Here is a 15,505-nt window from a genome sequence, read left to right as displayed (position 1 = left end):
AAGGAACTTTCCGATGCTCAAATCCAAGACAAAGAATTGCAAAACATTTTGGCATCAACCGATTCGTCTTTGGAAATCGTAAAACTATATTTTCCTATCAAGAATTGTCATTTATATTGCAATGTGTCGAAGACCAGTCCTCGATCATTTGTACCGCAATGCCTTTGAACAGCAGTATTCCATCACCTACATGATTTGTCACATCCAGGGGCCTTGGCAGCTACGCAACTTATTTCCTCAAGATTTGTTTGGCCTGGCATGAAAAGATCTATAAAAGAACCCGTCAGAAGCTGCGTAAAATGTCAAAAATGCAAAATTTTCTGCCATACAAAGGAACTTTGAATCCACTCTTTTCCGTGAGTTGAATGCAGTCCTCTGCACTCATAGAATACATACAACTGCATAACATCCTCAATCCAATGGTATGATTGAAAGATTTCATTGTACTCTGAAAAGTGCCCTCGAAACACACAACAACACTTGATGACACATTACCAATGTTTCTGCTGGGATTGTGAGTTGCTTACAAAAACGACATTCAAGCCACCAGCGCCGAGCTTGTTTAATGTACAACACTTCGTCTTCCAGCTGACCTACTTTCTCCTGAGGCATACAGGGAAACAGCTGACTCAAACTATGTATTTGCGTGAGATTATGCGTAAACTATCATCTCTCCCTTCCTCTGGTCGCAACACCAGAAGTGTGTACATTCACAAAGATTTATCGTCTTGTTTGCATGTCTTTTTTTCCCGTGGACAACATCCATCCCTCTCTGACACCTCCCTATGCAGGACCGTATGAGGTAATGGAACGTGACAACAGGAAGTTTATCAAGATAATTGATAAACCTGTGACAGTGTCAATTGAGTGAAAACTCGCTTACGTAATTGATGAGAATATTGACCATCGACGCTGCCTAGTCCCTTAATGGTTGTTCCCAAAACAACTGACATCAATATTATTACACCCAAAAACAAAACACCTTGACTAGATCAAGAAGAAAAGTGCATTTTCCTGAAAGACTCATTTACTACTATTAAGATTTAGTGAATATGTTTTGTATGCTTTCGATTTTTTTAAATTATTCATTATACCTATTTGTTTTGCATTCACTAATCATATCTGCATTTGTATATATTTTTTCTCTTCTAATTCACACATTGTATACTTATTGTTGACTTGCAAATTCATTCTCAAAAATGCTACTAATATCATTATGTATAGCGTTTCATGCACAGTTTTTGTTTGTACTGCATATCATGCATTATTTGCGCTGTATCACAGACAGTAAAACCTCAATAAGTCATCACCTCATGTTATCAAAAAATCATGACCGCTTAAGCAGAGTGACAACTTAAGCGAAGTGCCGTCAGTTTTAATGTGCAGTAGTGCGAAAATTGTATTGATTTAAAGTAATATAACATTTATTAAAATATGAATTAAAATTACAATATTAAGAAAATTTATAGATTGCGGAAGAAAAGAAATTGAAATTTTTACCTTTTTAGAGCTCTTATTATTTAACTTATCGTGTTAAAATATACTCTGGTACACTTTGATTTATTCTAGTAATTTTTAATTTAGACTAATCAGAGCAACTGATTAGTCTAAATTAAAATAGTTAGCTTTTCTTCACAACAGAACTACTGCACATCAATTTAACCATATAGATGAAATTCAATTTTAGTGTTTTAATTCTTTATCCGTAGTTCATGAAACAACTACAAGGTGATCTTGGTAAAATTTATCAAGTTCATTTTTCACATACTAACTACAAGGTGATCTTGAGCACAGGTTCCACTTTGAGGGACTTGTGGAAGGCTCGGGTAGGGAAAAGCACACATTAGAAGACCTCAACTTTGGAAAAAAATGTCTGGTTTTTCAACAAAAATAATTTGTTTAAATTTTGAGCCCTAAATTAGTGGCGCCCATGAGAAAATCAGGTCTAGCTCGAACAGTCCATAATGTTTCAAAAACTTTAATCGCAAATGAACTTTCCCAGTGTAACTTTCGTTGCTTGAACTGTTCCGTTTTAGTACATAAGATGACTTTTAAGCATAATGACAATGCTGTTAACAAGATATTTTTTTAAAGGAAGCCATAGAAATCACCTGTTCCTCTCTCTCAAACTTTTTCATGGTGACGAGTTAACCAAAATTAGCGACGAGTAAATGAGGGTTTAATAGCATTGTTGTCTTGTGGTTCCCAACTTCAAGGCGCAAATGCGAGCCGATCTCCCCATTAAAAAGTCTCGCCACAGATAGCAACAGTCCCACAACAGTACAAATATTCACAGTCATTACACTTCACTTCTGAGATATAGATGGCAGCCCTGAAAAATCACACACAACACTAGATACGCACTCAGACTGTTAGGTACACATACTTACACTTGTGGCACAACTCACTAGGTAGTAAATTGCCCATAGACCTGAGTTGTACTCGGTTTTAAAAAAAAAACCATTATTGTCTGCTGCTGTGGTGGTCATAGTGATGAACTCGCATCGCGGGGACCACCGTCGCCACAGTGGTGGTCGGCTGAAGTTGATTTTCTGTGGTTCCCAACTTCGAGGCACAAATGCGAGCTGATCTCCCCGTTAAAAAGTCTCGCCACAGAGAGCAACGGACCTACAAACAGTACAAATATTCAGTCACTACACATCACTCACTTCACTTCTGAAATATAGATGGCAGCACTGAAAAATCATACACAACACTAGATACGCACTCAGACTGTTAGGTACACACACTTACACTTCCGGCTCAACTCACTATGTAGAAAATTGCCTATGGCAATAGACCTGAGTTGTGCTCGGTTAAAAAAAAAACATTGTTGTCTATGAAAGCTGGACAGGCCTGAAGAAAAACGACGACTTAACCGGAGTTGTGACTTAATGGGGTTTTACTGTATATTGTTTTTGTACTGCTACATGTTTCTCTTAATCGCGACTAAGCCGCTGGGGGGGGGGGGTTGTTGTTGTTGTATATCCCGCCAAGCCGCCAATATTTGGCGATAAACCTAGCACACACACTTCCATTGGCAGTCACCGCAGAATGAACACGCATAACAACCGTTCTGAAATTAAGTTTATAAATTATATAGTAATAAATATTTTTATTTTAGCTAGCATGATCATGATTTTTCTCAACTTTTCCATCACTCACCAACAGGACAAACCTGTTTTCTGTCAAACCCCCCCCCCCCCCACGCTATGGAATAAAAACAGGTTTTTGAATGGTTCAGTGGACGGGTCTGGACCTGGCTTCATTTGCATAGTGCATGGTCTAGCTCACATATAACTCCTTACTTTTTGCAGCCACTCCTGAAAAGTCCTTATTTTTTTCTCTGAGGGGGGATCTTTCTTAGAATAGGCATTCCCCATGGTGATGAATAGCATTGCCTAGAAAAAGAAGGAGCTTACCCGAATATAAAGAGGGAGGAAAAACCCCTCCTTTGTAATGGAAAATGTGAAAGCAGAGGATGGGATTGGGACATCCAATGGTTGTGCATACCTGCTAACCGTTACGATTTTGTCATATTTAGTATGATGTTGGCAAATTAATACGATTATACGCGTTTGCTTCTAAAATAGGATTTTTTACCGAATCGCTAATATTGACGTTTTCCTGCCTATGTTGCAAACTGGTCAGCATTGGAAATCGATGGTCTGTTGAACGAGATGACTCCGCGAAACCAGTAGCCAAAAATTCCTCCATGCCCAGCGGTGAGAAAAAACCGTATTTTGTATCATCATACATCGAGTCTACTGTGTGATATCGATATGTGTGTGTGTTTTTTTTTTTATAAATCTTCCCTTTGAATTTGTCACTTTACTTATCCCTTAAAGTTTCTGTTGAATATTGCTAAAACTGGTACAGACACTCTCCCTCACTCCCTGGGTCGGTCACTCACCATCTCCTACACCTTCCCTATGCTTTGTATATGGTTATATATAATCAATTTATTGGTGTGTGTGTACACAATATTAATTTTTTTTTAGTTTTTCTTTCTAGTAAATCATTGTTCTTTGTCAACATTGAAGTTATGAAATGTATATTGTTTGTGCATACTGCTCCTTATAGAAAGTGATACGTTTATTTTGAAGTTATTTTCAAGTGAAACATAGTTGTAGTTGTTGATATTGTATCATGAGGTTTATTACTTTTATGTTGGATGCTTAGATTCTTGGTACCAGAGTTGAAATGTTATTCTGTATTGCGTGGGTTATAAATGTTGCATCATATTGTCTAATATCTTTTTTTGATTCCCTTCCCTGGAGTAGATGTGCATCAAACATTATTTGATTGTCAACTGATTCCCATTGTGAGTGTGAGTGAGACTGAAACGACACTATCACCAAGTTTGTTTTACTTTTCTTTTGTTATAATTATCTTTTATATAACACTCTGATTATGTACAATACATACTAACCAACCACCATTTTTGTATAGCACTGTTATTTGATTCATATAGTATCATATTTCAACCTTGCTCAATACACAATTCTCTTGTTTTTTTGCAGTATTTATGTTACTGTTGCATAGAATTTTGATATCCATATTCGTGCGTAATGGCAAAATAACATGCTATCTTATACAATATAGGGAATTTTTCTCTGCTCAGCAAAAAACTCTGTATACATTGAAGCATTCTCAGAAAATTGTATTCTCTCAAAATCCTTTTATTGTTCTCTGACACATAGTTTCATGCTCATATGTCTTACGAAGCCACATTGTTGTAATATGCATGCACCATATCCAATTGTCATATTGTTTAAACTTTGTTTTGTTTGCATAACACTACATATTTCATTTGTTCTTATATATTACACCACATTATGTGTTTGTCACGATTCGTTGTCATGTATGTGGATTCACTCTCACAGGGCTGCAACTAGATGCTTGGTCAGCCGGGCAAGCACGCATTTTGGCACCCTCTCATAATGTTGAAGGAGAGGTTAAAGAGTGAAATTTGTGCCCCCTCTAGTCCAACGCCTGGGGCATCAGACCTGCCTGCACTCTCACCTTATCTATCATGTCATATGTAATTTGTCTCTCACCATCACATCTCCTGTATTTAAAAAAAAAATTGGCTTTGTAAAATTTTCCCCTCTCGTCTGTAATGTCATAATCGCATTCCTCCTTTTAACATATTTAGAAACCAAACGTTTTACACCAGGAAACAACACGTCGGTTTCTTTCCTTTCCTTGGCTCAAGAATTCTTACGACTCACACCTTTTTTTATATATAGGAAATACACGCAAGAGTCACAACGAAATCACATTTCTCTCATCACCTTCCACAGACAAAGGAAGAAGATCACGCTACTGTACACATTCCTGTTGGGCCAATGAAAACATTATTGGGTGTCAGGCAATCTTACTCAACCAGTGAGAGGAGTTTTCAACCGATTTAGAGTTAGCACTGATCATATTTTTTGTCAGATTTTTGACGGTGGTCGGGAAACATGTTACGTGAAATTATGCAAGTTTGCTCTCTCTCATTCGCTCGAGCAGGCAAAATGGTAGCAAGATGATCGACTGGCGAATCATCTATGGGTCTACCTGGGATTGAATGGAATCACTGGAGATGGTTAGGATGAGTGATCCAAAGGCATCTTATTTCTGTTTGATGAGTGAGTGCTTGGGTATTGTTTATTTGGCCATGCTTGTAAAATGTTATAGTCCGTCTTAAAGTGGTAAAATTGAAAGAGAAAAATAAGATAAGTTTAACAAAATTTGAAATATTTTTATTGTGCAATGTCTTTTCCTTATATATATATATAGTTACAAACATGGCCTATGACAACACTCTGAAACTGTTAACTCTCTCATTCATGGTCTTGAAAAATAATAAATAAATAAAAATGAAATATTTTATTAATAAATATCAGATTTCATATCAAGTTTGAACCTGAGAAGTCATAGAGAAATATGTAATTCAGAGATACTATCTCAGGAGAGGCAGAACATTAAACAGCTTTTTTTATAGATTTTGTGATAATGCATAGAAAGCCACAAAATAGCACAAACTTGCATCATAAATCAGAATCTCTGTTTAGTAAATCAAGGAGTCATGAGCAGTATGCCAGCTATGTCCAACATAGATTTATTTGTTAACTCCTAAGTTTGTCTTTCTGCATTTATAACTAACCTATTTGCATCTACAATCAGAGTGATTTGATTGTAAAACAGGCATCCCTCACTTTGTGATTGATTCTTCAAAATAGTTGTATGAGATGAAATCATCTAAAGAGAGTTGAATTTAACATGGGAAAGATAGGGATGAGTTTTTTTTACAGTGGGATTAACAAAATTGAACCCATTAGCAAAAGAACTTTTTTTCTAATAGAATTAATTATTCAAACTTAAGTTCTTTGAATTTAGGCAATATGAATGAATTAACTTAGTACTTTTCTGTCTTCACTATTTCTGATTGATTGTAGTGAGTGTGCATGTTTTCTTTCTTGAAGAGCCTGATAGGCTGATAACTCTTTGTTAATGAAACAGTGGAGATTCAGCTGACAAGCAGTATTTTTTGTCTCTTATAAAAACTGCAGTAGCAAAGCCAGAGAATTCCACTTATTTCTCACAAATATGAAAATTCTAATTTCACTGGAACAGCTTTTTTAAAATTAAATTTCTCTTGGCATTGTCAAGGAGTTACCAAACGTTGTTCATCAGTGACATCTGGGGAGTTGCATCTGAATTTCTCTGATATGTGTCTCTGCTACATCATCAAATTCAATGTATTTTGTCATAAAAAAATTTAACTGTTATATATACATATATTTCTCCAATTTGCAAGCCCATTTTCAGGGTTAAAGTTAAACTCCAAGCCAAATTTTGCAGGTTGGAATTCCTAAAATCAACTTTTAAAAATTGTGTTTTAATGAAACGGCATAAAGCGAGGGATACCTGTATAGTATGTAAGAACCTGTCACTTTATCAGTGAGCGGTGATATAGGACAGATAGCAAATTTAGAGAGAGGAGGGGAGGATTCAAATAAGTCCGGGTTTGATCCTCATTAAATAAAAATGCAGGTTATACTCAAATCTAAAAATACTTTGCTTTTGGTAACTTTCTGCAGTGATTGGTCCAGCCAAAGTGAGTATAATTTATTTTATTTATTGATGAAAAATTAGTTCTATGAAAAATTCAAGCATTTGCTTCAGATTTATGTCAAGGAATATCAAAATTGAATGATATTGGGAAGACATAAATGGATTTTGAACTGCTAAAAAAACTAAATTGCCTTAGCTGTGTGCATTCTTGCTCAGCAGTGGCATAACATCATCAAGTTCTCCTTCAAACATTGCATTTCTTTCAAAGTATTGGAAGTGCTTAAACATATTTCTTTAAACATAGGCAGTGTTTGGGGAAAGTGCTGATTATTACAGTGTATGGACCATGTTTATAAAATTTTCTAGAATTTTTTTTTCATAGGAAGTACCTGCAATGAAAATTCTTTTTAATAACTATATCTTTCAGTCAACAAGTTCACAGTTTCGACCAGCTGTTGTACAAGCTGTTAATAGTCCTGATGGTTCTGTTGCTATCATACAAATGGATACTAGTGGAACTTTGGTGACTCTTCCAGATGGTACACAAGCTGAAGTGAGAACAGTCAACTGTTGGGCAGATGATTCTCAGGTAGAATAAAATTTCGAAATAGTTGTTTTCTATAAAACCTCTTTATAGATGAATATGCTAGTACTTTCAAGAAATAATGCATTGAATAAGAATATGTTGAGAATTTGTCGTGTCGCAATCCTTTTGCACAGGTATCTAAAATTGAATATTGACCTTTTATGAGAAATATATATGCGAGTACAAAATATTTTTAAGAAGTAAAACATTTTCAAGTATTTGGGGAAAAGAAAATTCTCAAGTAATTTCTTTTGTCCGAAGTATTGGGTAGGGACACAAGAGCATAGCAAATCAGTAACTCTGACATCATTCCATGCTTCTCATGATAAGCAGCTGTTGAACTGTTCAAACATCACCTTTTGAATGTAGTCACAGATATTCAATTTGGACAGTCAGACCTAACTCAGCTAATAGCTCACATGCACTGACATTTTGCCACCAGATGGTGACTTGAGGAAAGAAGTTTGTTACTTCTGAAGTGTAGTGGTCTAGCGTGCTCGCCGGGCATGAGAGAAAATGTGGGTTCAATTCCCCATAGAGGCAATTCAATTTTCTTTCCTGAATTCATTCTTTGCCTTAGCCAGCTGTTAAAACCTTTGTATGCTTATCTTGAGAATGCAGATTAAGTTTATGTCAAGAACGAAAAGAGATTTCAATAAGAGAAAAATATTTTTTTGTGTTTAAGAATCAGAACTAGCCATGGTAGAATTTTTTTTTGGTGTGTGTGGTGTTCTTAATTTTTATGAAAAAGAAAACAGGTCTTTCTGTATTTTACCAATATTTTTTTATACCCATTTATTGTTTCATCACCAAGCCATTAGTTGATTGAAAAAGAAAAAAAAAGTTAACTTCAAGTGGAAAAAAATACCCATTGTGGCTCAAGAAAAATGTTAATTCCACAAAGTATAGTTTTTATTGTGCCATGAGATATACTTTGTACAAACAAATACTTGTCAAATGCTCAGAATCATTTCTGAAATTTTGAAATGTAATTTAATTTGATGATATTTGAACATTATGGATAATGTTTATAGTTGATTTCTTCAAAATTATTTGTTATTTTAAACTAAAGTATGTGCTCCAAATGTCTAAGATCATGTTTTTAGAAACATAATTGCTTCTGGGGCCATTCAAGTATTGCGTCAGCAGATTTTTAGCCATTTTTAATCTCTTTCACCCCCATCAGTAAAATTTTGTCTGCTCTGCCCCTCCTCCACCTCCTAATGCATATTGGGATCAGAAGTGTATGCAAGAGAGGGGGCACGAGCCCCCTATGCCCATCCCAGGTGATCAAAAATAATTTTTTTTTTTGATATTTAAAAAAATATATCTCAGAAGAAAGTACGTTTGTATGTTATTATTTTGGCTGTTTTAGCATTAATACATAAAATCAAAGAATTTTCAGAATAAGTCTATATTTTTGAAAATTTAAGCTCAATCACTTACAAATAATTTTTCAAATAAATATTGCTCATAATATTTTTACATCTTTTTTTTTTCTGCAGGTGGGATTTAGTGAATTAATAGAGATATTTTTAATATTGTATTTCTCCAGATACATAGCTGCCAAGTCTCTCGAATTTTCCGGGAATCTCCCGAATTTTAGCTTTATCCCTCGACCTCCCGAAAAGTTCTTAAATCTCCCAAATTTTTACAAAAATCATAAAAAATCCATAATGGTACCTAAAAATTCCCTACTTCATTTTAAAAAATCCCCACTTCTGAAAACAATTCCTAAGGAATTTCTTCGCTTGTACCATTATATATGGCCCTATGTTATACTGTGTGGTGCATAGGGAGATGTCTTTGTGACACAACATTAAAAAAAAAAATGCATTCCTGAAGATGCCTGCATGCAATGCATGAAGTCTTTTGCCTCTGTTTTTTCCCCCTTTCGAAATGAACAATTTATCAATTTTGTAAAGATACTTATATTCCCTGATAAATTTCCTTACATCAAATGTTCCAGAAAAAGGCAGACTTTTCCTTTTTGTACATGTTGTGTTACGAACATAAACATCGGGCATGGAAAGACTGACATCATCACTCGTGAAATGAAAAAACATCAAGCATCACAAAAAGTCAGTGTTCTGTAAAAATTGACTCTTTTTTTCCCTTCATCTTCCGATGATTTTGGGATCATTCACGCGTAATGTTTGTTCACATAGTTTCTGATTGAACACAATATTCATTTATTTTTTTAGATCACCATTTTGAAGTTTTGGCCTTCAATTTCACTTGTTTTTTGCGTAGGTACTTTATTCCCAAGGGTTTAACTTCCATGTGTGGAAAATCCTTATTTTATTTGGATAAATCCCTTTTGTATTTATTAGAGAGTGGTTTTAGCATAAAATATACTGGGTCCGCACGAAAATCTCCTAAATTTTCATTTTCAAAAGTTGGCAGCTATGCAGACATCAACCGTTTTATTTTTAAGGCCAGGAGTAGCCTACACTATAAAAGTTTGACAAAAGATCTCTTACAAAACAAAAAACTTGAAGAAAAAACCAATAAGCGTATTGGTTACATTAGCTTGAATGTAACAAATACAACGCCACAACAGGCAAAATGCCCAACGAGGTGGCTGATAAAAAGATGGCCATAAAAATATGGATGTTATATATTTGAAAAAAAAAAACAGCAACCCAATTGAAAATGCAATTAACACAAATTATAAACAATATATACACATGATACATATTGACAGTTAGTTCGGAAGAGACATCATAATAAAATAAGTTCAGATCTCACCAAACATCAGGATTTTTGATAGGCTTTATATGGATCATTTCGAAGAAAAGTGTACAAACCGTTTCTTCGAGACTAATTTTTTTACAAAATTTCAGAGCATACTGGTAGTAGTTTTAATTTGTTTCAGATATTATCTAATTTTTTTCCAAAAAATCATTGTAGCAAAACCTGAAAATCTGGCTGTCCCAACTTGAAAAAAGTGTTAAACAAACAGACCTGGTATAAATCTGGAATTTTTGGGAAAAACTATGAATCACATTTTATATATGTGCCACAGATTACTAACAATAAAATTTTGAAATTTTTTTCTTTATGAAGAAGTTTTTTTTTTCGTGTCCTGAAGTTTTTCCCATTTTAAAATGTCAACTCTGTTGTAGTCATTTGGGAGATATATTTTTATCCCAGATTAAATCTGTAACACTTTTGAGCTCATTGAAAGGTTTACTTTTCATATTTAATCAACAATTTTGGATTTAACTTTTGCAAAACGACTTAATATTCATGTTATGTCTTTAGTACCACATTTTTTTCTGTCGGATGTCCACTTTGTTACGTCATTATCATAAATATTTTTTTTTTTAAATTTCATCTATATCAGCATGAAGTGATATTATATTTTGAAGCATATCTCCATGTACTAAAAGTTTTCATCAATCATTTAAATTTATATTTAAAAAAAATTAGGCTAGCTAATTTGTCCACTCTGTTGCGTTGCTTGAGTTTTTCGAAGACGTAACAGAATGGAAAGTATGATCTGAAGTAATTTTTTCTTAGTTAAAATTTTTTGAAGGGTTAAATTGAATTTAAGTTATCTATTCAATTTAAACCCTTTATCACATTCTCCGTTCGTGTTCATGTTTCTTCAGTTAAATACTAAAGTAGCGCAGATCGTTAAAATCTAAATCTAAAGGGGGGTTTGGTTTTTTTGCATGTATAGAGCATTTTTCCGTTCATTTTGTTAAGGGAAATGAGCATGTTAAGAACCATGCTCAAATAAGTTTTGCTCGAAATACATACATCTTACATGAAAAGCTCCCACACTTGATACTATTAATATTATTGGCCTCAATAATATTAATAGAAATATAGAAGAAAATAAATAGTGTGAAAACTGTATCCATCAAACTTGTACTTCTAGTGATATATTGTTTTCAATTTTTTTCTTCCACTTTTTGTCAGCAAAAACCCAACCCTGATATTAACATTATATGAAAAGTAGCTCTCTAAGTTTCATTTGGCAACGCTGAAAAAAGTCTAAAAATTTTTATCATCCAAAAAAATCTTCTAAATGTTTATATTTAATGTTTACTATTATTTAAAATAAAAGCATAAGTGAAATGAAAGGCATACAGAGTACTAGAATATGCAAAAGCTTTCAACCTCCTTGTGATTTTTTTTTTACTTATTTGCAAGGATATTAGTTATGTAGGAGTGGACTCTTCCATATAAACCATTGGCGGAGATAGATTTGAAAGTCTGGGGGTAGGGCATGATTGTGTCAGTTCATGTATACAAATCCGTTCCTCTCCCCCCCCCCATCTTTATCTCCATCCTATGTCACATACTCCCAAATTAGGGAAGAAATTACAAGTTGTTGAAGTTTTCATATATTCTAACACCATAAGCTTTTTATTTCACTTATGCTTTTATTATGAATAACAGCGCTTGTAAACCCGCAATGTTGAAATTATAGACTATGAAATATTTTTCTATGTTCATTTCAGTTACAGACATCAGATTCTTCAATTAATGCCAACCAAACTCTTCAAGAAATTATAAATGCTGCAACACAAATGAACTCCTTGGGCTCTGGAACACCCACATTTGCTTTAGAACTCAAACCAGGTACAGCTGGTGCGGGTGTAGCTACAATGCAAGAAGCAACGATAAGCCAAGATGGCCAGATAATTTTAACAGGAGATGATGGCTCTCGAAACAGTAAGATATCCATAAAATTTGTTCTCATTGTTTTAAAACCTTATAATTTTTCTAAAATAAAAAGTTTGTAAAAAAAAATAAAGTGAACTATATTTTTTTATTTTCCTTCAAGAAATAAATCAAAGATGTTTTGTTTGGTATTGATCGATTATTTTTTGTAGAAAATTTTTTTTAATCCCGTTGACTTTTAGTTTAATTGAAACTGTTTGCAGCTTCACTAAATACAAATTTATCTATTCTTATCTGATCATTTTTTTTTATGTAAAGCAATAACAAATAATGAATAATTTGAAAAATTGAATGTACAGGGTGTTTATAATTAAAGTTCCTGTACTCTGAGTAGTTTTTCCTCAAAAACTATTTATCCAAATACAGCCAAATTTTCAGGATAACTTAATGAGACCATAGGAGAGAGAATTATGTAATAAAAATAGTTCAATTTTTGACCACTAGGTGAAAAGATAACTTTTTTTTGCATTTTCCTTTTCATGGTTCATATAGCATATATACCAATTTTCATTGGAATGTGTCCATTAGCACAGGTGCTATATAGATCTGGGTAGTGTCAGTATACCGACGAGCGCTAAATAGGTTTGAACAGTGTTGGTAGTACTTGTATCTATGTAGTGCCCATTGTGGTAGATGTATTGAAACTTGTATATGTGCTATATGGACCATGGGAAAAAGAAAAATATAAAAAAGGGCCACTTTTTTACCTGGTGGTCAAAAGTTTAATTATTTTTATTGCATAAATCTCCCATGATCTCATTAAGATGTCCTGAAAATTTGTCTGTATTTGGGTGAGTAGTTTTTCTAGTACACAGGAATTTTAATTATAAACACCCTGTAAGTATTATCATCCCCTCACCATACAAACTCTGAGTAATGCATTGTATTTATAGGTTTGCCTGTAGCGAGCATGGTTACTATCCCAGCATCACTCTATCAGACATTAGTGGCTAATATATCCACTGTAACTGATGTTCAGTCACTGCAGTCAACTACTCCTTGCATTACCTCAGTCAGATGTTTAGCAAATGGTGCTGAAGAAGAGCAGCCTACCCTTGTGGAAGATCGGTAGAGCCATCCATTATACTGTGATTATGTACTTTTGCTATTCATTCATGCATCATCAAAATATAAGTCATATCTGGTTGCTTCATCATTCACGCTGTTTTGTGCATTATTTTCATACAATACTGTGAAAAGTGGCTGAATTTCCCATTTTCATAAGTAATGAAATTTTTAAAAGTTCCTTTGAACAATAAATGATCTAATATAATGGAGACATACCTACTTGTATATGTGTTAACACGATGTGTACAACAGTAGTTTCCTACCAATGCTCTGTGATCCAAAAGTTCTGAAAAACATAGCTAACACATTGAAAATTTGTTAAAATAATTTGGGTGTAGTTGTTTTTTGTGTCATTGATAGAAAATGAATTGCTGTTGCTATCGCATTCCATTTGAATGAATTATTATTTGGCTCCGCTTCTGAACTTGCTACTGTTTATCCATGTATATTTACATACCTAGGTGAGCATATTATATGTGTGAGCTTATTTGAATTCTGGAGAGGGACATATATTAAATATTTTAGGGTTTCTCCAAGAAACAAAACAAAATTAGGGAAGTGCAAATTTCATTTAGGTGAATGAAACTTTCATTACTGTTGAAACACTATATACAAGTATTTTAACTTACTGAGGTTATAATCAGTGACCTGATGTTCTCAGTGTCCTGACCAAATGTACTTTGTATTCCTCTAATCAGAAAGTGAAAGGGATTGAGAACCATCAACATATTAAAAAACCTTTGGCTTTTTCAGCTCAAGCATACTAGAAAATCTAATTCCATTTTTTGATTTTCATGTGTGTGTTTCATGCATAATGCAGGCTAAACAAAAATCATTATATATGAATATATATATTATACATTTAATTTTATAAGATTAGACAAAGAATATTAAGAAATAAAAAAAATTTTCCTGGATTGTATGAACCTTTCTAAGAAATGGATAGCTAACAGAAATGATGGTTCATTTGTATTAAAATGTATTTTGTAATGTTTTTTAAATTTTCATTTAATATTTCTAAAAAGACAATCACAAATTTACAAAAAAAATTGTACACTTCTGACTGTAATACACAGTAATCATGACGTAAATTTAATTTGCATGTAATGGAAAATATTGTGATGTGTTGTATGTACCTTTTTGTGAAAGTATAATTATGAATTCTACATGGCAAAAAAATATGATTTCATGCAAGAGAATATTCAAATAACTTTCCATATTTTAATGTGTCAAAATAATTAAGCAAAATTGAAAAATCAAAGACATTCATTCCATATGCATATATGTGCCATACATGTGCTCTGTATGTCATAACAGAGTGCTTTCTGAATTTCAAAATGTCTATATGTGATAGTGCAGAAACCTTTTATGAAGTGAAATACTCCGTATTTTGGTTTTTTTTAAGAAGAAAACATATATTGGCTGCCATTTGTAGGGTGTGGGCAGACACTATTAATATATTAATTAAAGGTCACACAGCATGAAATTATACAAGTTATGTGGGATATGTGACATTTTTATTGATGCTACTAGTGATATCAAAAATTACTATTTTAGCAGGATTTCACCAATTTTTTTTTTTTAATTTTAATTTTTTTTTTATTTTTGTTTTGGCTATCTGAAAAAAAATTCATCAAAACTTCCACGAAATGTGCCATATTTAACAGAATTGTTTTTGTTTTTTTTTCCTATGATACAGTAGTGTCTCAATAATCTGAGGTGGATGGGACCGAGGCTACCTCGGATTATTGAAAAACTTGAATAATCCAAAAAACAAAAAAATGCTTTAAATGTTGGTTTTACTTGAAAAGACAAGCAAAAGCAGTGCTAGCATACTTACTGTATTTTTATTCTTAAATAAGATGTCATACAATGTGTTTCAAAAAATGAATGTGAAAGGGTGCGAGTGATTGAGAAGAGTTGGGTATGGGATTGATGATGTACAACTCAGAGACTGATAAACTTTCAACTGCCTTTCCAATGATTAAACGGAAGCAATTAGGAAATCTTGATATTGTCCACCATTACGAAGGAAATGGTTAAACTTTCCTTTTTCTCAGCGACCCCCCACCCCAAAAGTTAAAATGG

At 33.5% G+C, this 15,505-nt stretch overlaps 1 protein-coding gene across 4 annotated transcripts in view; it reads left to right on the top strand.

Annotated features, from left to right (window-relative positions):
* The window catches only part of LOC149080026 (DNA-binding protein P3A2-like), a 51,410-nt gene extending 37,124 nt beyond the window's left edge, over positions 1–14,286 (top strand). For all 4 annotated transcript variants that reach the window (XM_089238965.1, XM_089238963.1, XM_089238967.1 and 1 more), the window contains exons 9-11: positions 7,493–7,654; positions 12,127–12,340; positions 13,243–14,286. In XM_089238965.1, coding sequence (XP_089095091.1) covers positions 7,493–7,654; positions 12,127–12,340; positions 13,243–13,421 — 555 coding nt within the window. In that variant the 3' untranslated portion in view covers positions 13,422–14,286. The remainder of the gene's footprint in view (positions 1–7,492; positions 7,655–12,126; positions 12,341–13,242) is intronic.
* Positions 14,287–15,505: the final 1,219 nt, after the last annotated feature.

The sequence above is a fragment of the Pholcus phalangioides genome, unplaced genomic scaffold (assembly GCF_987345545.1).
Source record: "Pholcus phalangioides strain wild (caught in Gottingen) unplaced genomic scaffold, Ppha-v1.0 ptg000011l_1, whole genome shotgun sequence".
In the NCBI taxonomy this organism is placed as follows: Eukaryota; Metazoa; Arthropoda; class Arachnida; order Araneae; family Pholcidae; genus Pholcus; species Pholcus phalangioides.
This window is presented reverse-complemented; position numbering and strand designations above follow the sequence as displayed.